The sequence below is a fragment of the Solanum lycopersicum genome, chromosome 10 (assembly GCF_036512215.1).
Source record: "Solanum lycopersicum chromosome 10, SLM_r2.1".
Taxonomy (NCBI): domain Eukaryota; kingdom Viridiplantae; phylum Streptophyta; class Magnoliopsida; order Solanales; family Solanaceae; genus Solanum; species Solanum lycopersicum.
The window spans coordinates 60,851,535-60,875,439 of NC_090809.1; the positions used below are offsets into that span (position 1 = coordinate 60,851,535).

Here is a 23,905-nt window from a genome sequence, read left to right on the forward strand (position 1 = left end):
TTTTAATTAGAATATTTGAATTTAAATATAGTTTAATATAATTTTAAATTATGTTTTTTTAAAAAAAACTCTAATTTGTATTTATGATCAAATTTAATTTTATTTTTTCAAATATTTTTTTCACTTTTGAAAGTGGATGCGATGACTCTTTCTTTAACTAGAGGTCTCAGATTCAAGTTTTGGACATGAAAAAGTTTTTAATAGATAACGTTTCGTTTCTTTCGAATAAGTCCTTACACTTAGTGAATAGTCAGACTCTAATATGGAAATCAAATAACTAATCAATTTTTATAAAAAAGAATTTCAAATTCACAATAAAACCTACCAAACGCCATTACTATTTGAGATTTTTTCGATGTAAATTTCAATTAGTCAAGCCTAAATATAACTGTACATGCACGAAAATGCAGTTTATATATCTATATTAGGTTCAATGTAATATCGGATCACGACACTAATAAAAATTGTAATTTCTTCGTTTTAAAAAAGGATGACCTAGTTTGACTTCAAACGGAGTTTAAGAAAAAAAGACTTTTTAATCTTGTGGTTTTAAATTAAAGTTATGTCAAATGTACCAAAACACCTTTTAATTTTGTGGTCTTAAACATGCTACGTGAAATGTTAAAGTTAAAATGTTACAAAAAAACGAAAGGAAATATTTTTTTTTGAAACAAACTAAAAATGAAATAGAGATGATCTTTTTGAAATAGAGGAAGTAATAGAGTGATAGGGATAAGTACTTTTTTATTCTTAATTAAATATTTTAAATTCAAAAACACCTTTGATTAGATGCATATTACCCTCGATATAAATCTGATTTTAATATGAATATCGAATTCCGAAACAAGAAATATCAGCATATTCATCCCCCACCCTTTCCCCACTATGTCCCCTCCATTGATGAAACACAAGAAAACAGAGTACTACTCACCCCCACCACCCTGCTCTGTCTTTTTCAATCCTTTTCTCTCTCTAACTTTACTCTTTTCCTTTTTTTTCTCTCTCTCTATATTTCTTTACCCTTGTTGTTGTCTCTTCACTTTTTCTATCTAGACCTCACTATACCATTCTCCATCACTTTGATACCCAAAAGCAACCAAACCCCTTTTGCTTTTTCTCCTCAAAATTCCAATCTTTAGAACCTTATCAGCAAAATTCCCATCTTTCACTCTCATCTCACATGAACCCTTCAAGGTATATTCATTTCTCTTTCTGAATATTTTTTATTTCATGTTGAAAAGTTTATTTAATGTCTTCTTGAAAAATTCAATTTTTTTTACATTCTTGGTAGGTGTAGCTGTAATATTGTTATAATCTTAATATTAGAAGTTTAAATTATTTTCTTCCCTTTTATATTTATGGGTAAGGGAGAAGGGTGTTTTCTTTATTGAGTTTGTTGAATGTTTTTTTATTATTTTATATGGTTTTTAAGCTTAGTTTTTCATATATAAAAATGGGTTTTGCAGGGTTAAGCATTCAGGTGAACCAGATCTGAGGTTGTGAATGATTTTGGGAGTTTTTGGGGTTGTCCTTCATGAGGTTCTTTTTAAACCTTAAGTTAGAATTAGGGTAAAACAAACTTAGATTGTGTTGTATATGAAGTTTCTTGAGTAGTAGTGTAGTTTTGAGTTGTTTCTGAGAGATATTACTTAGGACATTTGGCTTAATTGTGGTGGAGAAGTGGAAAGGTTTGAAAATGCAGAGACCACCTCAAGAAGATTTTTCATTAAAGGAGACCAAACCCCACCTTGGTGGAGGGAAGGTTACGGGTGATAAGCTTACTAGCACCTATGACTTGGTTGAGCAAATGCAGTATCTTTATGTTCGGGTGGTTAAAGCAAAGGATTTACCAGGGAAGGATGTTACGGGTAGTCTTGATCCTTATGTTGAGGTTAGGCTGGGAAACTATCGGGGTACAACTCGTCATTTCGAGAAGAAATCGAATCCTGAATGGAATCAGGTGTTTGCTTTTTCCAAGGAGCGGATTCAGGCTTCTGTACTTGAGGTGAATGTGAAAGATAAGGATTTTATTAAGGATGATTTTGTTGGTCGTGTTATGTTTGATTTGAATGAGATCCCTAAAAGAGTTCCCCCGGACAGTCCTCTTGCTCCGCAGTGGTATAGGTTGGAGGATAGAAGTGGTAACAAAGTGAAAGGAGAGTTGATGTTGGCTGTTTGGATGGGTACTCAAGCTGATGAAGCCTTTCCTGAATCTTGGCATTCGGATGCGGCTACTGTTAGTGGTGCTGATGCTCTTGCAAATATAAGGTCTAAGGTGTACCTCTCACCAAAGCTGTGGTACCTTAGAGTTAATGTGATTGAGGCTCAGGACTTGATTCCCAGTGACAGAAGTAGGTTTCCAGAGGTTTACGTGAAGGCCATCCTGGGAAATCAGGCATTGAGAACCAGAGTTTCCATGAGCAAGACTATTAATCCCATGTGGAATGAGGATCTGATGTTTGTAGCAGCAGAACCATTCGAGGAGCCATTAATTTTGAGTGTGGAAGATAGAGTTACTGCAGCAAACAAGGATGAAGTACTTGGAAGATGTGTTATTCCTTTGCAGTATATTGATAGGAGGTTTGACCACAGACCTATTAACAGTAGGTGGTATAATCTTGAAAAGCACATTATTGTTGAGGGAGAAAAGAAGAAAGAAATCAAATTTGCTAGCAGGATTCACATGAGGCTTTATTTAGAAGGAGGGTACCATGTACTGGATGAATCAACACACTACAGCAGTGATCTTAGACCAACTGCAAAGCAGCTGTGGAAGTCCAGTATAGGTGTCCTAGAATTGGGTATTCTGAATGCTCAGGGCCTTTCGCCGATGAAAACAAAGGATAATCGGGCAACGACAGATGCCTATTGTGTTGCGAAATATGGGCAGAAGTGGGTCCGAACGAGGACCATTATAGATAGCTTTGCTCCCAAGTGGAACGAGCAATACACTTGGGAAGTATTTGATCCCTGCACTGTCATAACTATTGGTGTATTTGATAATTGTCATCTGCATGGAGGAGATAAACCTGGAGGGTCTAGGGACTCGAGGATTGGAAAGGTCAGAATCCGTCTTTCAACTCTCGAAACAGATCGTGTTTACACACATTCTTATCCACTGCTGGTCTTGCATCCTACTGGGGTAAAGAAGATGGGTGAAATTCACTTGGCAGTAAGATTTACTTGCTCATCGTTAATGAATATGATGCATATGTACTCTCAGCCACTGTTACCCAAAATGCACTATATTCATCCTTTAACTGTTACTCAGCTGGACAGCTTGAGGCATCAGGCCACTCAGATTGTCTCTATGAGGCTGAGTCGTGCTGAGCCACCTTTGAGGAAAGAGATAGTGGAGTATATGTTAGATGTTGGTTCTCACATGTGGAGTATGAGGAGAAGCAAAGCTAATTTTTTTAGGATTATGGGTGTTTTAGGTGGATTAATAGCTATTGGAAGATGGTTTGATCAAATATGCAACTGGAAAAATCCCATCACAACTGTTCTTATCCATATCTTGTTCTTGATACTGGTTCTATATCCGGAGCTTATTCTGCCAACCATTTTCCTATATCTCTTCCTAATTGGAGTTTGGTACTACAGATGGAGGCCTAGGCATCCTCCTCACATGGATACTCGTCTTTCTTGTGCTGATAATGCTCATCCTGATGAACTGGATGAGGAATTTGACACTTTCCCTACTTCACGTCCTCCTGATATTGTTCGTATGAGGTATGACCGTTTGAGAAGCATTGCTGGAAGGATTCAGACTGTGGTTGGTGATTTGGCTACTCAAGGGGAGAGGCTGCAGTCTTTGTTGAGCTGGAGAGACCCTAGAGCAACCGCGCTGTTTGTCATTTTCTGCTTGATTGCTGCCATTGTGCTCTATGTGACACCCTTCCAAGTTGTGGCACTCTTGTCAGGATTTTATGTACTGAGACATCCAAGGTTCCGTCACAAGCTACCATCTGCGCCACTTAATTTCTTCAGAAGACTGCCTGCGAGAACAGACTGTATGCTATGAGAACCATACCTTTGCCTTATGTTATCGTTATCATCCTATGTGCTTTTCTCTCTGTGTCTCGAATTGATGTAAATGAGTTGGGCTCTTTTTGTCCTGCACCTACTGGTGAATGTTAGGTCCTGCTTTTGTGTGTAAGATCTCCTTGAACTGTTTAGATCTAGTAGATTTACTGTTTATTCATTCTAAGTTTGTTGGAAGTTTGCTGCTTTGATGCAAATCTATATTTGTTGTCTTGTGGATGTTTTCATTTTGAAAAACATGCTCCATGATTAATTCATTCAAAATATCTATTTTTATTGACTCAATATTGCATGCATCTTCGCTACTGTATTCCCATGCATACCTGCTTTGAAACGCTTTACACTACTTCAGAGTTCTATCAGAAACAACTTGTCTATCTTCTCGAAGTTAGTGGCAAGGTATGTGTATACACCATGATTACATTAGATATGTTGTTATCGGAATGGAGGTGCAAGCATTCAGGATCAATTTCATTTCTTGGTAAGCTGGTTTTTCCTTAAGGATGAAACAATTTTTGTGTTTTTGGAATGTCTGACAATGATGTTTCTACAAATATTCAATGTAAAGAGAGAATTATTGTACTTAGTATTGTTTGTATATTGCAAGTTGACATTATTTAAACTGGTGATGTTTTGTTTGCTTATAAAGACAACAATATAAAGATCCTGCAACTATGTTTTTTTATTATTTATAATGCTGTTGGATCTGGAAAATTAGTGCACCTACACAGGCAAAATAAGAGAATATTCGGATAATCGAATAAGTGGAGTCTATACACTTCCTTTTTTTTATATCGTGAAGGTAGAGAAGTCGTTTACGGACAAGTGGAGTCTATATGCATTCTTTTTCGTATATTGTGAAGGCAGAGAGGTTGTTTTCAATAGATCTTTCGCTCAAAAGCCTCAAATAAAGCGACATTTCAAGTTCCAAAGGTTTTGAATTGTATCTTTTGTTCTTTGGATACACTTTGAATATCTCTCTCATTTAAAATTGTTGTATCATGTATATAAATGATAACTCTAGTGGTGCGGGTAAACATAAGGCGATTTCTTTCTATTCTATATTGGTGGAATAAATTACCCGATGGATAATATAAGTATATGATGGAATAATTAAATACGCAACACAATTATTCTTTAATATGCTAAGTCTATGGTTGCATTCCTAAGGAGTATGATTGTATGCTTTCTATCTTGATGTAACTATCGTTGTTGATTACGTAATTTGACCTATAGATTATACAGAGATAAATTTTACTATTGTTTCGAAATTAAAGGTAGATATATAGAAAAATGTATTTTATTTCCTTTTTACAATAAGTTATTTGCTTTGATAGGTACTACTATTATTATACTAATATTCCAGATCCAACATCATATATAAAGCATAACAAAAGGTTGTTGGAATCTCTATATTGTTTTGTTATCAAGTTGTATAATATAAATATCACCAACTTGCATTATACTACAATGGTGAACACAATTGTTCCACATTAAATTAATTATGATACAATAATTAATATGTTACAAATCTAAAACATCAATGTCTTGACATTCTCAACACCAAATCTAGTAAAATTATGAGAAACTCATAAAATATCAACATGTCCTTTCACCTACCCTAAGAAATTGAGAAATAAATAATATTAATCTTCACAAAAAAAGCTAGGTACTCAAATGGCATCTAATTAGTTCTATAGAAAACAACTTCTTTACATTCGCAACTCTGCGTACGCACTACTTTCTCCAGATCCCACTTGTGAAATTATGCGTGAATGTTTATTATTGTACACCTCACCAAAAAAAAAATTTTATTACTAATGAAAAGAGCAATACATTGACTAATCATTGAGAAAGTTCAGAAAAAGAATATGGAATTGCATCTAACAGCCATCTTTCAATAGAAAATTCACTACATCTAAGCAGTTTCATAGAAGAAAAAACCCAAAGCCTTGCTTATTTCTACATCAATTTCATCAACTAAGAGACACAAAGGGAAAATGGATAACAGCAGCTAACAGTACAGCTCATAGCATACAGTCTGTTCTGGCAGGTAATCTTCTGAAGAAGTTTACTGGAGTAGATGGTAGCTTATGGCGAAATCGTGGATGTCTCAGAACGTAAAATCCATTCACGAGAGCCACAACTTGGAAGGGCGTGACATACAGCGCAATGGCAGCAATCAAGCAGAAAATAACAAAGAGCGCGGTTGCTCTAGGGTCTCTCCAGCTCAACAAAGACTGCAGCCTCTCCCCTTGAGTAGCCAAGTCACCAACCACAGTCTGTATCCTTCCAGCAATACTTCTCAAACGGTCATACCTCATCCGAACAATATCAGGAGGACGTGAAGTAGGAAAAGTATCAAACTCCTCGTCTAGTTCATCAGGATGGGCATTATCAGCACAAGAAAGACGTGTGTCCATGTGAGGAGGATGTCTAGGCCTCCATCTGTAGTACCAAACTCCGATTAAGAAGAGATAGAGGAAAATGGTTGGCAGAATAAGCTCCGGATATAGAACTAGTATCAAGAACAGGATATGGATCAGAACAGTCGTAATGGGATTTTTCCAATTGCAAATTTGATCAAACCATTTCCCAATAGCAATTAATCCACCTAAAACACCCATGATTCTAAAAACATTAGCTTTGCTTCTCCTCATACTCCACATGTGAGAACCGACATCTAACATATACTCCACTATCTCTTTCCTCAAAGGCGGCTCAGCACGACTTAGCCTCAGAGAGACAATCTGAGTGGCTTGATGCCTCAAGTTGTCAAGCTGACTAACAGTTAAAGGATAAATGTAGTGCATTTTGGGTAGCAGTGGCTGAGAGTACATATGCATCATATTCAATAATGATGAGCAAGTAAATCTTACAGCCAAATGAATTTCACCCATCTTCTTCACCCCGGTAGGATGTAAGACCAGAAGTGGATAAGAATGTGTGTAGACACGACCCGTTTCTAGAGTTGAAAGACGGACCCTGACCTTCCCAATCCTCGAGTCCTTAGCCCCACCAGACTTATCTCCAACTTGCAGATGGCAATTATCAAAAACACCAATAGTTATGACAGTGCAGGGATCAAATACTTCCCAAGTGTATTGCTCGTTCCACTTGGGAGCAAAGCTATCAATAATTGTCCTAGTTCTGACCCACTTCTGCCCATACTTGGCAACACAATAGGCATCTGTTGTAGCCCGTCCATCTTTTGTTTTCATCGGCGAAATGCCGTGAGCATTCAGAATACCCAATTCTAGAACACCAATGCTGGACTTCCACAACTGCTTTGCAGTTGGTCTTAGATCACTGCTGTAGTGTGTTGATTCATCCAGCACATGGTACCCTCCTTCCAAATATAGCCTCATGTGAATCCTGCTTGCGAATTTGATTTCCTTCTTCTTTTCTCCCTCAATGATAATGTGCTTTTCAAGATTATACCACTTACTGGTAACAGGTCTGTGGTCCAACCTCCTTTCAATGTACTGCAAAGGAATAGCACATCTTCCAAGTACTACATCATTATTTGGTGCAATTCTATCTTCCACACTCAAAATTAATGGCTCCTCAAATGGTTCTGCTGCTACAAACATGAGATCCTCATTCCACATGGGATTAATTGTCTTGCTCATGGAAACTCTAGTTCTCAACGCCTGATTTCCGAGGATGGCCTTCACGTAAACCTCTGGAAACCTACTTCTGTCACCGGGAATCAAGTCCTGAGCCTCAATCACATTAACTCTAAGGTACCACAGCTTTGGTGAGAGGTACACCTTAGACCTTATAGTCGCAAGAGCATCGGCACCAGTAACAGCTGCAGAATCTGAATGCCAAGATTCAGGAAAGGCTTCATCAGCTTGTGTACCCATCCAAACAGCCAACATCAACTCTCCTTTGACTTTATTACCATGTCTATCCTCCAATCTATACCACTGTGGAGCAAGAGGACTGTCCGGAGGAACCCTTTTAGGGATCTCATTCAAATCAAACATAACACGACCAACAAAATCATCCTTAATGAAATCCTTATCTTTCACATTCACCTCCAGCACAGAAGCCTGAATCCGATCCTTAGAAAAAGCAAACACCTGACTCCATTCAGGATTCGATTTCTTCTCGAAATGACGAGTTGTACCCCTATAGTTTCCCAGCCTAACCTCAACATAAGGATCAAGACTACCCGTAACATCCTTCCCTGGCAAATCCTTTGCTTTCACCACCCTCACATAAAGATACTGCATTTGCTCAACCAAGTCATAGGTACTAGTAAGCTTATCACCCATGACCTTCCCTCCACCAAGGTGGGGTTTGGTCTCTTTTAGTAAAAAATCTTCTTGTGGTGGTCTCTGCATTTTCAATACTACTTCTCCACTACAGATCAACAAATCTCAGCAGAGACAACTCAAACTATTCTAATGCTAAACAACAGTCTTAAGCAAGCCAAAAAGATGTAATCAAGAAAAACCTAAAGCTGTTCACCCTGCATAGCATCAAAAATCAGAAACAAAAAGCTAAGAAACCACAGAAATCAAATCAAAGGCAAAATAACAATAGCAACAATACAAACAAAGAAGTTCATACGAAGACGGTCTAACAAACTCAATCAAGAAAGACCCTTTTCACTTTCTTACAAAAAGATAGAATCTTTAATGCAGAAAACTACAACTACATTACAGCTTAACAAACACCATGAAAGTAAAACCAGACAAGCATTGAACAAAAACCCAAAAAAACAGCAATTTTTAAAGGCACATTTGTATTAGACAGAAAAAAAACAAAGAAATCATCTTTATATGATAAAATAAATGAATATACCATGTGGGTTCATGGATGCTGACTATGAAAAGATTCTGAAAACTTGTAGCTTTGAAAAGAAAAATGAAAAGGGGTTTTGGTTTTCTTTCGGTATAATATGAAAATGGTGGAGAATGTACTATGTAGTGACTACTAGAGAGAAAAAAAAAAGGAATAGAATAAAAAACTGCAAAAAAACTCATCACAGTGTGAGAGAAAAACAGAGCAGGTGGCACAACTGCTTTTTCTGTGTGTTTCAGGGTGGTTGGTGGGGGTAGCATCTTTTTTTTTATTACCGTTCGTATTAAAGTTTGATTAATTTAGATAATTTATTTTACATATATTATATTTAATTGGATTCACGTAACATAAACACACAAGTTTCACTTACTTCCCTCTTATTTTGGTCGCGACTGTCATATCTTTCATATGTGATACATGTGAATCACATTAGATACATGTATAAAATGTCTATCTAGTGTGTTCACATATATATGTGATATATAGACAAATCTCATTTATCACTTTCACATAATAGTAAAATTATGCGGTTAAGAAAATTTATAATATTTAATTACTCATCATAGCTATAGTTTGCTACAATTACCTCTCACAACTAACATTATACATTAATTACGTGGGCTGATTTTGAGTTTGTATAATTAGTCACGTTTGAATATGTATAATTCGTCAGAATATACAAATACATGTGTAGAATATACAATTATATACAAAAACGATTCACCTCTCTACCACTCTCTCACTCGTCTTTGTCCTCCCAATCCTCTCTTTCCCAAACTTGCTTACCATATATATGCATATGTATAATATGCAATTATATACACATACATACAATTCATGTCTCTCCCACTTTCTGCCCTCTCTCGCTCGCCTCTTTCTGACAATTTCGCTCGCATCTCTCCTCCCTCTCCCAATTTCGCTTATTATCTCCTCTCTCTTCCAATCTCTCATATATATAAATACATATGTTTAATATACAATTATTAAATTGATATACATATATAATTCACCTTTCTCTCACTCTTTTTCCCCTCTCTCGTCTCTCTCCTCTCTCTCACAGTCTCACTCGCCTCAATCCTCCATATAACATGTAACTACAAATTTACAATTATCAAATTATAACTATAGAGAGTAATTAATCTATTTTAATTGACGATGTTTGAAAGTTTCTAAAAGAAAATAAGGAATAAAGTTGTGTTTACAGTGAATAAATCATTCATACTATATAAAATGATTACCTTAAAAAAATAAATAGTTATTATTAATTTTGTTGACTAGTAAACTATTGTAGAGTTATATTTTTTTCTATTTAAAAATTTGTAAATCATTAATATTTACTTATTAACGAGAATATATTGTGATTTGTGATGTGAACATGACGAACAAATATTATTTGATATTATATTCATTTTAAGTCTATCTTGTTAAATTATTTACAAATACAAACTTAAATGAGTTGTTTTTATCACAATTTAGAAGTGTTTGGTAAAATTAACAATAACTTAAAACAGTTTATAGAAAAGTTAAAAATTAAAAGTCGGCATCCCCTTATTTAAGTCATTTAAGTTTGATTTTATCTTTTATTTTTTGACTTAAAAACTATTTTTTTAAAGTCAATTCAAATGGACTTTTAGATTATTTTGTGAAAAAAGTTTGTCGTGAGAATGAATGACTGAACAACAAATAACATCATTAATATGCATACCAAATGAAGTGAGGACATAAAATAAAGTGCACTTAGGCCTCATTTGTTTTTATTAGATCAACACGTCTGAATTTGAATGCACTTTTAAGGCATCTCTAATTCTATACTCTATTTTAAAGTATAAAGTTCTCTATTTTTTGAGACGACTAAGGACATCTCCAAATCTAAACTCTATTTTACTCTCCAATATACAGTTCTTTATTTTTCCAAACAACCACTTAGACGAAATTCTCTATTTTACTCTCTAAAAAATATTTTTTTATCTCTCCTCAATATTATATTATTATTTCTATTTCCTTTTTGTTTTCTTATTTCATAATATAAATTTTCTTCTTTCTTTCTTTTTTACGAATAGTCATCTTATATAATTTCATGTCATATAAAAAAATTCATTTTTTATTTTTTTTATTTAATATTAAATTATATATTATTCTAAATTTCTAAAGAACTGCTACAAATAATTGAAAAAAGAAATCAACAAGCAAAACCGCAATTGCAATCACAATCACAACTTTTTTAAATCATACACTAATTCCTTTTTCGAATATCGTTAAATCTAGAAACGACTTGCCGGATTAATAAATTATTGTTGTAATTTTTAAAATTATTATGTTATGCATTGTATCTATTGTTATCTTATATTTAAATTATTATGTTATGTATTATATTTTTAAATTAAAAGTTTTAGCTTATCATTTAAATTTTGTGCATTCTTCATAGTGGAAATTAACATAACATCAAATTGTATCACAAGTGACAAATATTTAAAAAATATTTAATATATATATATATATAAATAAAATAAAATATTTTTAAAAAATGTTGTCTTAATTTAAAACGAATTGCATATAATAGAGATTTAACTAATATCCTTATATAAAAAATAATATGTTAATTCTAAAAAATAGAAATGATAATATAATATTAAAAAAGTGAAATATAAAGTATGAATAGTAGTTCACCAAGAGTATAAGGTAAAATACTGTTGGATATGACATTTTCTATTTTACTCTCTAAATATAGAAAATGAAAAATAAAAAAGAGTAGGGTTGGAGATCGTGTAACTCCAACCCAATTCTCTATTTATTCTCTAGAAAAGATTTTTTTTCTTTATCCTTAATATTATATTATTATTTCTATTTCTATTTCATTTTCTTATTTCATAATATAAATCTGTTCCTTTTCCCCCCAAAAATAATCACCCTATATAATTTTCATGTAATGTAAAATTATAATTTTTTATTTAATATAAAATTATATTTTATTTTAAATTTTAAAGAACAACTATGAAAAAACGAAAAAAGAAATCTACAAGCACAATCACAATCACAAACACAACAATTCTCTAGATTGCACACTATTTCTTTTTTATTTTTTGAATATTGTTAAATCTAAAAACGACCTACCAGTTTACTAAATTATTATTGTGATTCTAAAATCATTATGTTATGTATTGCATTGTTATCTTGTATTTAAATTATTATGTCATGTATGGTATATTTAAATTAAAATTTTCATTTTATCATTTAATTTTTGTGCATTCTTTAGTGAAAATCAATAAAAACATCAAATTATCTCTTAAAGTGATGAATATTGAAAAAAAAATTAAAAAATTATTAATTCGGGATGAAAGTAGTATCTATTAAAGAATTTATTTTTAAAAATATTGTATTGTATTTAAAAAGAATTACAAATATTAGAAATTTAATAAATAGTCTTATGTGAAAATAATATATGTCAGTTACAAATAATATTAAAATAATAAAAAGGTGAAATAGAGAGGTGAATAGTAGTTCTTCAAATTCGGAAAATTACTATTCACGTCTCTATAAATAGAGAATGGAGAGTTTTATAGTGAGTGATTGGAGAACAATTCTCTATTTCACTCTCCAAATATAAAAAATGGAGAGTATAATAGAATGGGATTGGAAATGATCCAAATAATTAAAATATTATCTCTAGGATTGGATACTGAATGATTAAGACTGTTTATTTTCAACATCTAGTTCTTTATATTAATACTTAATGTATCTAAATTATATCAAACATTGTATCATTTGTTGTTTAAACATTTAATATTCCATCAGTTCATTAATACTTGTCCACTATTGACGTTGCACATATTTTAAGAAACTATAAAAAGAGTAATTTTACTATATCACTCTTTGAATATAATAAATTTAATGTCTTGAAAAATATAATTAAAAATAATTATAATTAATAACAAGGGTAAATTGGGAACTAAGTGTAAAATTCTTCGTTGAAAAGTGAACAAGTATTATTGGATATCCCAAAATAGTATAATGGACAATTATTATTCGACAAATGAATAGTCAAATAAATAACATTGAATGATTTTAAGACGTGAGTTTAGATCTAATCGAATTATACCTCTTTAGACTTATTTAGTGGTAATAGAATGCGGTTTGGTCTGAATGATTTAAATTCAAACCTTCATTAACCGCAAATGAGTGAACATTTATCTTTTCAATTAATATAATGATTAAAAAAGCAAAAAATATTTACTTTAATTTGATTAATTTGTTTTATTTTTAATAATAAATATTAGTAGAAGAAAAATTTATGGTCACCAGGCCGGGTCAGGCTGGATCTGGCCCGTAAGTGAACTCGAACCGGGTAAATTATTCCTCTTTCACTGACATTTGATCTCTCCCATTTTTTCAACCTCATTTCCCGTCAATTCACTCACAAAGCCATGCCGGAATCCGACGAACAACCACCGCCATCGACGCCGTCAACGGCGTCCACCTCACCTGTTTACATACATCCGCGAAGAGAACCTTTCGAACACGGACTTCTCCCTATCCCTAAACTTATCTTCACCGACGGAGCCCAAACTCTTACTCAAATTCGTGATAAACTCTTGTCCTTATCATCTGGATCGACACATCGAGTTAATTTTGAAGCAATTGCTGAAGCACTTCAGATCTCCCATGACCATGCTCGTCTCGTCATTGAGACAATCGCATCGGTTCTTCATTCCGATTCTGATCCCAGCGTCACTGCTAAGCCGTCAGAGATCGGTTCCGTTGGTGTAAACGTGTTTGATTTGATGATGTTTTTGTACATTCAGAGTTATAAAAGGTTGCTACCTAAAGGACATAAGGATTCTGCTGCAGTTGCTGATGTTTGGCCTTCTACTTCTGCATTCGATGGTTTCTTGTCGGCTCTTTCACCGTTGCAGGTTAGGAATCTGTGTGTCTGTATATTCGAATGGGGAAGTGAATAGATTTATCATTTGTATTTTAGTGTGTTTTAGGTGATAATTAGTTATTGGATACTCTTTTGTTCTTAAAGATGCTTTCTTTAATAAGTAGGTTTTGAACATGTGATCAAGCTGGAATTGAATTGATTTACCAGGTTGAGTCGGAAATTTGAGATGAAGTTTCTATGCCTGGTGTAAAGTCTAGTTGTATGAGTTTGTGGTCTTTTGACTCTAACTTCCGATGGAGTTTGCTTTATCAGGAGAAGGCATTATATTAGTTCATTATTCCTTGATTTGTGATGGTAATTTTGAGGCTGCACAAGAATGTATCCTAGTAATTCATTAAATTACCTCCCATGCTCCTCCAGTGTTTTATTTGAGCAGTTTCTGGAGACACTTTGAATATTGGATTCCAGAGCCTGGTTCATTTGTGTGATAAAATCACTGTTTCTTCTTCAGCTATCTTTAGTACTGATCGACATGGTGCTTAGTGTTAAGGACGAGAATGTTCTAGCAGTTGAATCTTTAGCTTTTAGTTCAAAAGCAGGGACCTGATGAACTTGTGTTACAAAGCCTTTCAACTGCGTTAGTTATCTATTATTGAGTCCATTAGATCTTAACAGTGTCTAGTTTTTCTAATCCTACTTTTATTTTCCTTTGGACAAGCCCCTCTTGTCTCTCTGTTATTGGTTTTTGGACCTTGTCATCTTATTATCTAATCAAAGTATTACCTTTTCCATGATGCTATCTAGATAACATTTTATCTTTTTTATTTCTACAAGTGCAGAGTGTGATGAGAATTTAGGTGAAAATAGCTTCTGTATTTTAATCAATTATCGGAAAAACTGTAGAATGTAATAATTTATAAGTAGTACTTCTAAAATCTGGTGGTATTTTTGGGGCTACAAGATGGTAATAAACTATCTTAATCAATGATTATAAGTAACTATAAGAGTCAAATGTAGGAATACGGGCCTTGGAGCAATGGAGAAGCCCTCACCATTTAGGGTGACCAGAATTCCAAGGCACCAATCTCTCGAATGAGGACGTAAGGCTGTCTACAAATCCCTTTATCTGAGCCACTCGGACGAGCCTTGTGATCACCCCATTAACAGTTAAAGACATATGAAAGTTGAAAGACTGATTTTTGGTTTTGTCGGACGAGGAAAATTGTTTCAAAATAGTGAGAATGATGTAGAAAGTTATGTTACCTGTTCAAAAAGAAAAGAAAAGAATGATGTAGATAGCATTTAAAGATCTTTCATTTGTCTTTTTGGTATAACCTTATTGTGTTGATAGCTGATCTAGCTTGAGCTCGAGGATGACTGGAAACTTTGTACATACTTTTTGAAACCTCTTTTTCCTTTTTTATTTTGAAAAAAAAATGGACCTGTGTGATCAATAAAGTTTTTTCGATCTTACTGGTTCAGCAATTTTTCGCAGGTCATGGTTTGTTGAAATTAAGATTTATTATGTTGAATCTCAATTAACTATTCTTCACTGACAATTAGTTTCAGTTTTAACAATTTCACTGAGCATGTGTTGTTTGTTGCTTTTAATGGATTATAGTTTAATTGTCAATTTCTCATGTTCTTCTGTAATGTATTATCCAAAAGCTTTGTTTTGAAATGCAGCTTGTGCGCAGCAATAGTCGTCGGTCCATGCCATCACAGGCTGATGAAGAGGCTCATCAATTATCCTATTTACAGAAACACTTGGGAAACATTCTGTCTCTTTTGGCAGAGTCAGGGGAAGGAGATGGTGACGAATCACTGGTTTGTGGATTTAATACTGTGCTATACTTCCATTGTTGTTGTTTTATATGTTTAGGATAGTTGCCTACCAAATTTAGTCAAATTTGATTCGTGTGAACTTCACGAGACACGCTACTCAATATTTATTCTTTTCGCAAATAAAAATTTTACTCATACAAAATGTAAGATAGTGCACAAGAAACTGAAACGTGCTAGAACACTTGTGTTGCTTGACTAATGAGGATGCCTAATGACAGACCCTCTGTATGCATCCATTTCGTGCCGTTGTTTATTTTCATTCAGCTTTGGCTTGAAGGTATGCTGAGAAGCTAATCTAGTTGCTTGACACATAGGTCTTGTCTATGGAGAAATTGGAGCATCTTGGCTTCCTAATCTATTTTGGTGAAAAGGGATCTGAGAGAATCCCATTGAGTCAGAATGCCCCATTTTTTGCCAATTCAGATCCAGAGATGCCTGCTGTTCCTGTTCCTGCAGCTCAAGTACATGACTGGCTTATAGAAAATATAGCCTCTGCTTTGACACGAATAACCGAGAGGGCTTCAGCAAAGGAAAATGGACCAACTAGTGCCTCTGATCAGGATGTGCCAATGGCTGATGTCTCTGCAAGTTCAGTTAAGAGTTCACCAGGTCCTAGAGGTCCAAGTTCCATTGAAGGAATTTCTAAATCATCATATGTAAGGCTGCCAAATGATATTAAAGGCTCCTCTGTAAAGGTAACTTCCAACTTTGTGATGTGTGTTCTTTTTCTGGGAAATGTGAGTTGAATGATTCATTTTAGGATTCTATGGAGCTTTTGTCAATGGGTCTTTTTTCAAGCCATCCGATCTGATCGGATTAGGAATGTGAAGATCTCTCCTTCAAAAGGAGAGCGGGAATTTGTTATGTATGGATGATGAGATTCCATCAATACAGAGCCTCCAATAGACTTATTGGAGGGTTCCATTGGCGTTGTGTGTGCTAAGCTTTCTTAGTGTTCTACAAGATCTTAATGACATCAGTTTGAAGGGGTCTGCAAGAATGGGCTTATGCTGGTTGTGCTTTAGGTCATTTGACTATAATACGTTTGCTGTAGTCTTTTAATTGTATCAGAATAAACTTGCTCACGGTTTGGTAGAGTCTGAACAGTGTTCCCCTAGAAATAGTTAGCATGCTGTTACCCACATTGTGAAGTACTGAAGTTATTGGCAACTAGTAACTTGTTATTTGTGATGATTGCAGTGTAGAACCATCAATAGATACACTATCCTCAGAAGCTACTGCTCTGTAATTTGGAGTGTGCAGTGTAATGAGTAGGCTGAAAGCATAATTGCTTTTTCTTTTTGTGCGCGTGTGTGGATAAAGCAGAAACTGTTAACTTTTTGACTCCTGAACGTAAGATCTTTGTAAAATACCTGAAGCATATTTAACATTTATACAATATTTAGTGGGACAATAAAACATATGTTGCTGGCACGGATGTTAAAATAGCAATATATCATAAATAACTTCTAAATATGAATATTACTTAAAGTATGCTGGAACTATGTATGGAGAAAACAATGGTTGCTCACTTAAAGCCCCCTATGTGGTAATTTAGATATTTGACATGTGATATATGGGAAACGAATTTAGGATGAGTAGATGTTAATTCTGAAAATTTGTACGACAAGTTTAGTCAACATGAGAACACTGTAGTTGAGTTGAGACTAGACATGATTGTTGTGCCTAAGTACGAATAATTCAGATATTTAGGCTCGTTGTTCCACGGAAAAGGGAATGATAGATAAAGACGTTGCTTGTAGAATTATAACTGGATGGATGAACTGAGGTGCTACTGGGGTGTTATGAGATAGATAGATGTCTACCAAAGTGAAAAGCAAGTTTGGTAAAACAGTTATTAGGCCTGAATTGTTATATAGTATGAATGTTGGGCCACTAGTACACCATGTCCACTGGATGAGTGTTTTAGAGATGCAATGCTAAGATGGACGTTTGGTTAAACAATAAAAGATGAGATAAATAATGATCACATTCACCAGAAGGTGCAAGTATTACATATTGAGGATAAAATGAGAGAAGATCGCTTGAAATGGTTTGATCATATCCTGTGCCGACCTCCCAATGTTCTGTTATATAGGTGTGAAACCATGGTGAGTGAAGATGCTAAAAGGGAACGAGGTAGATCTAATATCACATGGAAGGAATTTAGATGTACAATTTCATAAATACAATTAGACTTGGCTATAAATGATTTGGGGGGGGGGGGGTTATACCATAAGCAACATACATATAAATTATCTTCACATTTTACATAGTTATATTGCATAGTTGATACTTCTGTCTATTATTTCTTATTCCAGAGAATAAAATTCCCGTTCATACAATATGCATAATGCAAACTTCTCTCCTTCATATTTAATACCTTCTCGTGTACGACTTCATCCCATTATGCTATGATATATTTCGTAGTCGTTGGAATTCACGAATCATGTACAAATTACTCACCCATTACCGACTGAGCAATATGTCATCCTACATTCTCCCGTATATGCATTCGGTAATTTTTCTCTGAGAAATCGGCCATGATATCAACTTGCGGCCCCACAACATGCGAGTTCACAAAGAAATAATAGGATTGTTATTGAAACACCTCCCAGATTTATTTTCATGTTTGTGTAGCCTTACATGTCCTTTGAGCTTAAAATCTGGGAGGTGTTACAAGAACAACACTATCATTTCTTTGTGAGCTTGCATGTTGAGCTGATTGTGGATTTCCCGGAAAAATGTATTGGATGTATATATAGGAGAACATAGGATGGTATTTTGCTCGAACGATAGTGAGTAATTTGTACATGATTTGGTGAATTCCAAATGAGTACGAAATATACCATAGCATAAAGGACAATGAAGTAGTATACGAGAAGGTTTTTAAAATGAAGAAGAAAAATGTTGCATATTTGAAGTATGAATGACAATTTTTTTCTCTAAAGTACGAAATGTTAGAGAGAAGTACCAACTATGCAATATAATTATGTAGATAATTTATAGGCTGCGGATGGTATAACCTTCCCTCATCTTAGGTCAAAATTTTGCTCGACACTTCTGATCGTTTCTGTTGTGATATTTGAATGATGTCGCTGGAAAGAACATTTGGTTTGCAGCATGTAAATTGAAGTTCTAGATGCATATTTTACCTTTTAAAAAAAGGTTTTAGATGCAGGACATGAGTAATACGTCATTGCATGATGAGCTATAGGACACCATTTATGGAAGTAGTTGGATGTAAATTGACATTTACATGTGTTTAGGCAGTCTTCTTTTTATGTTATGAAACTCACTCCGTGCCAAATTATTTCAGAAGTTGACAATATGGTCAAACTTCTTTTAATGCCTTTACGCTTTTGGAATGCTAACCATTTTATTGTAGTTTTAACTCAATTTAATAAGGGCTCATCTAAACTGTGGAAAGTGGTGGGCAAATATCACTACATAATTGTCCCAACTGTTTCTTGAATTTAACTTTTCTTATGATCGCGTGGAGTTTTATGGTCATAATTTTATATGTATAGAAAGGGATGTAATTCTACAAATTTTTGAATGGAGTATCTTTACATGCAAAACTGTTGATTGTGGAAACTGACTTTCAAACTCAACTTAGGTTCTTTGTGATCTTGTTGAGGAGTTTTTATGGCCATAATTTTATTTATATAGGAAGGATGCACATCTATGAATGTAGAATGGAGCCTCTTTTTATGCAAAACTGTTATATAATACGATTCAGATGGTTATTGCAGTATTATGTTTGTTCCAACTCACTTAAATCATAGAGTTACTATATTGACATTGGCTATGCTTTATAGGTCAAGATTGTAAGACATTTTTGATCAATTAAATTGTAGTTTCATTTATAATGGGAGTAAAGATGGTAAGATTTCAGTTTAACTTTTTTGAATAAGTGGTAACACTTTAAAGTTATTAGCAAGGAGAATTTATAACGTTGCATCATCTTTTGTGAAACCTTGCCTCCTGCAGAATTCGTTAAAGAGGATTTTATGAACTTATTTGGTTTTATTATTGCCTCTGTGTTGTGTCTTTTTAGTCTCTAACCTATTGGTGTGAACAACCAAATCTCTTGAACTCTGACCGTTCTTTTATGTATTTACTGACAGCTTTAAAGCAGAATCAAAGATTTGGTCAAGGACTCTAAAAATTTGTTCATCATAGACTCCATAGTATAGGCAAGTTTTCAAGAGTGTCTGAGACTATGATTAAAGAGTATTCCAGAAGAATGTGAAAATGAAACTAAGCAATATTGGATAAGTGGTCGGAATAAGGTTCTCTATAGTTGTCTAATTGAAAGCTAGTCTTGTCTAGAAGGACATGCCCATTACTTGCAATTGCCTGATCAGTTTGTTTGCACCTTTTCTGTAGCATGCTGATATGTTTATGTCTTCGAATATCCTAATACTCTCAACTTCCAAGAGCTTTTCAAGTCCTTAAAGTTGGGCGCTTGGAATATTGGATTATGCATGAGATGATTTTGCACTGTTAAGACTTCTTACCTTTCTTTTCGAAGTGGTATTAATGAATGTGATTTCTTCTTTCGGTTAATCTTGATTTACCTTGTACCCCGACAATTTATTGGCCGGACAGATTTAAATTTGGTGAAACAAACTTCCTGCAGGACTCTTGATATTGAATCCTTTTTCTTTTTTTGCAGGTTATCAATTGCCATGAATCGGTCATTTATATTTTAGCTCCTTTGAAATATGCTACAGTATATGGATGCTCTGATGCAACTATTGTCCTGGGAGCTGTAGGCAAGGTAGGTACTAACCTTTAGGAAGATTTTGCTTGTTTCTCAAGGGTCTGTTAGTAGTGAAATTGTAGAAAGTCTAGTAGGACGTAGATTTAATTCCACATTACCTGTTACTTATTGTACATGTATCATGTACTATATATGAATGAGATGTGTTCTTATTTCTTTGCGAAACAGCCTGCACTGTACCTTAGTTTGACCTTATCTGGTTTGACCTTTAATTGTAACTTATCTGGTTTGACCTTTAATTGTATAATTTCTTTTACAGGCTGTCAGAATTGAGCACTGCGAGCGTGTACAAGTGATTGCAGCAGCAAAACGTATTTGTATTGCCAATTGTCGTGAATGCGTATTCTTCTTGGGAGTTAACCAAACACCACTTCTTGTTGGTGATAACCATAAATTGCAAGTATGTCACTTTTGTGCTGCTGATCAAAATTTTAGCTTACTCCATGGATATCCAAAATCCTTATTGGACTCATACATGCATGGTTTGCCGTTGTCACTCTGCATCAAATGTCATTGCAATCTCATATGGCTTTAAAAGTGAAATTTTTTCATTCAGTTTTTACCCTTTTCCTTATTTATCTTTTTCAAAGTCCTTCATTGTATACATACAATGAAGATAAGAGGGTGCTAGGTTTATAGGATGGACAATTTTCAGCGCAATTGAGAAGTTTGATATACTAAGTTAACTTTAGTTGGGACTCTTGGTGCAATCGAGTGCTAGATAACTTTTGGGTTTTGGGACTCTTGGTATACTTTTTTTCATGTGATAAATGGAATTGTTGGTGTAGTTTATATCACATAATTGACTGGTGGCATATTGTTTTCCAGTGGCTTATATAATTTGTATCCATCATCTAATATATGCTGTGAAATACCTTGTGCTTCTTAAGAAGTAGTGCATTCACTTTGTAGTAATGTTTATGCTGTCAGATTGCTTGCCACTTGGTGGCTTTCTTTTCTTCTTAGAATAGTTTGTCAATTATGAACTAAATGTTTTGCTACGTGGACTAGGGCTTGGTGATACATTTCTTTTATAATGTTAGTCGGATGTAAGCAAAGAAGGTGTTCTGCATTTCCTAATAATGTGCATTCTATTTAGTAGTATCTTCTTATTTGTCCTGCTGAATAGACGGTATATATCTTGATGTTCGACTTCTTGTTCTGGGGAAATTTTTGACTTCCCCCCTCCATCTTTTTTTGATGATTTTTCAGGTGGCTCCGTACAATACTTTTTACTCGCTATTGGAGGAACACCTGAAGCAAGTTGGTATTGACCCAACCATCAACAGATGGGATGCACCTGTAGCACTTGGCGTCATTGACCCACACGATTCACTGTCACATCCTGCTGGTGTGTCTGAAGTTCAAACAGAGTCTGCTAGTCCCGTGGACCCTGATCAGTTCACTAACTTTTTGGTATGTCTACTGAAGTAGGGACAAGGACCTTAGAGTTCTAACTAATCAATCACTTATGATGTGTTCAGTACGGAGGAAATCGATTTCCAGAAAATGTTTCTAAATTATATATAAATATTTTAGGATAATATGTTTTGCTTACGTACTGAAACAAGGAAATAAGTATAAAAACCCACTTATTTTCATAGAGAACATTTCTCTTCATACCAAGCACACCCTTAGTACCCATTCTTTTTCCAAATGTCTTCAGTTCTGGAAAGTGTCTATAGCTGAGCTCTATTATTTGGTAATGGAATGAATATCTGCTCAAATTCTGTTGGTAAAACAATTCGGGTTCCTCACTGGATTCCTTTTAGATGCTAATATCTACGTTTCTCATGGTTACAGATTCCAAACTGGTTTGAAGGGCAGCAATCTGGGTCCACAAAAGATAATCCATTCCCCTTACCGGAAGCTTATATGGCATCCCAGCAGAGAAATGTGCGTTAAGACTCCAATTTAAACTTGTGTCATTTTATGTCACATTTTGTGCGACTATGATTATTGATCTTCCCTTTATGTAGTATATACCATACACATTTCAATGTTTTTGGTTGAATCATCAAACTTTTGGAAGACCATATTTCATACTTGTTTACCCCTTTCAGCTCAAGAACTTGGAGGAGACTAAGAGTAGTTTGAAGGACATCGACCTTGATGAGAGCCGGAAGCGGGAAGTAGCAGCTGCTCTGCATGTGTGCTTTAAAGACTGGTTATATGGTAATGGTGACAGTTTATGTATCATTTCTTGATATTTGTGCTTGAACATTTTGTTCTCAACCCCTGTCCTGCCAATATTTGACAGCTTCAGGAAATATACGTCAACTATACTGTCTTCAAGGCGAATAGTGTTCTGCACGATGTTTCAGCAAATGTAGTAAGGATGGTGTTGGTAATTCTCCCCTTCCGTTGTGGATTTCAGTTTCATCCCCCCACAGGTTCCTCCCTGCCATTTTTGTTGGTCTTGATAGCAGCCGAGAGTTTGATGGTATCGTAATATTTTGCCATGCAGCTTACAGACACGTTACCGTCTAGAACTCTTGTGCAATTTATAACCAGAATGTCTCATGACTTGAAACCGTGTTACTTTTTTTTCGAAATTGAACTGTCTTGTACTAATATGGAAGTCGAAATATTTACAGTTTCCAGTTTCCCCTTTTTTTTCGTTTGTCTTGCTAGGTTTCGAACTTTAGTTGACGATTAATCTGTTGTTATTTGCTTCGTCTGGGTTCCTGTATACAAATAAGAGATGCAGAATACCATGCTGGGTAAATTAGTGAACAGTGTTTCATAGAATTGTTGATTGGTTTTTGCCTAGCAGCTAAACACTCTTCGACACTGGCGCTGCTGCAATTCGGTTCGAACCCGGTGGTAGCTTTGACTTAAATTTTGTATTCGTGATCTCATGTTAGAATTCGAAACTCATAAATCAAAATTCTAGCTCTGTTTTTGTTAAACGCGTTGTATGAATCACGTTATTTATATTACTACATTATATAAGAGCCATCCATGTGGAATCAAAAACTTAAAAAAGTCGAGGAACATCATTTGGTGGAAAACCCTATTTTTCTTGTATCAAATTCAATGAAGACTGACATTTTCATAGAAACAAACTAGTGGCGAAGTTAGAAAATTCACTGAGGACGGTTATTAACCTACATAACGTTTATTAACTTGTTCAACTGACCATCCTTCGCTATGTTACTCAATTTCGTAGTCCTTTATGGACAAAAAGAATCAATAGATTTAGTTCTTTTAACCATCATCCCAACCAAGGAATTATATCCCTGTTTGTAATATTGTTACCTTTTAGACAAACAAGATTGGATGTTTTCACACAAACAAAAGAAAAGGCATTTGTTCCTTTGGAATAATCTTAAATTCAATAGTATATGATCCCAATCATTATTTTATTTTTGCAACTTACAAACCTTTCATATTACAACATATTCAGTAAAATTTCACAAATGAAATTTGAGCAAGGTGGAACATATACAAATTTTATCACTATCGAAAGTAGAGAGATCGTTTTCAAAAGATTTATTTTCAAAGTTAACAAACAAAAAGAATCTTCCATA

General features: G+C 34.5%; 3 protein-coding genes across 3 annotated transcripts; 2 read left to right on the forward strand and 1 right to left on the reverse strand.

The window, feature by feature from the left end:
* Positions 1–824: 824 nt before the first annotated feature.
* On the forward strand, positions 825–4,329 carry LOC101260588 (FT-interacting protein 3). The gene is made up of 2 exons (XM_004249229.5): positions 825–1,194; positions 1,467–4,329. Exon 2 carries the CDS (start codon positions 1,697–1,699, stop codon positions 4,022–4,024), a length of 2,328 nt encoding a protein of 775 aa, XP_004249277.1. The 5' UTR covers positions 825–1,194; positions 1,467–1,696; the 3' UTR covers positions 4,025–4,329.
* Positions 4,330–5,822: 1,493 nt separating this feature from the next.
* On the reverse strand, positions 5,823–9,052 carry LOC101260884 (FT-interacting protein 3-like). The gene is made up of 2 exons (XM_004249230.5): positions 8,860–9,052; positions 5,823–8,524 (listed from the first exon to the last, which is right to left on the reverse strand). Exon 2 carries the CDS (start codon positions 8,394–8,396, stop codon positions 6,072–6,074), a length of 2,325 nt encoding a protein of 774 aa, XP_004249278.1. The 5' UTR covers positions 8,397–8,524; positions 8,860–9,052; the 3' UTR covers positions 5,823–6,071.
* Positions 9,053–13,147: 4,095 nt separating this feature from the next.
* On the forward strand, positions 13,148–23,284 carry LOC101261178 (uncharacterized). The gene is made up of 9 exons (XM_004249231.4): positions 13,148–13,769; positions 15,425–15,565; positions 15,898–16,278; positions 20,265–20,369; positions 20,632–20,772; positions 21,585–21,788; positions 22,176–22,268; positions 22,436–22,547; positions 22,633–23,284. The coding sequence occupies exons 1-9, from the start codon at positions 13,281–13,283 to the stop codon at positions 22,674–22,676; spliced, it is 1,710 nt and encodes a 569-aa protein (XP_004249279.1). The 5' UTR covers positions 13,148–13,280; the 3' UTR covers positions 22,677–23,284.
* The last annotated feature ends 621 nt before the right edge of the window (positions 23,285–23,905 follow it).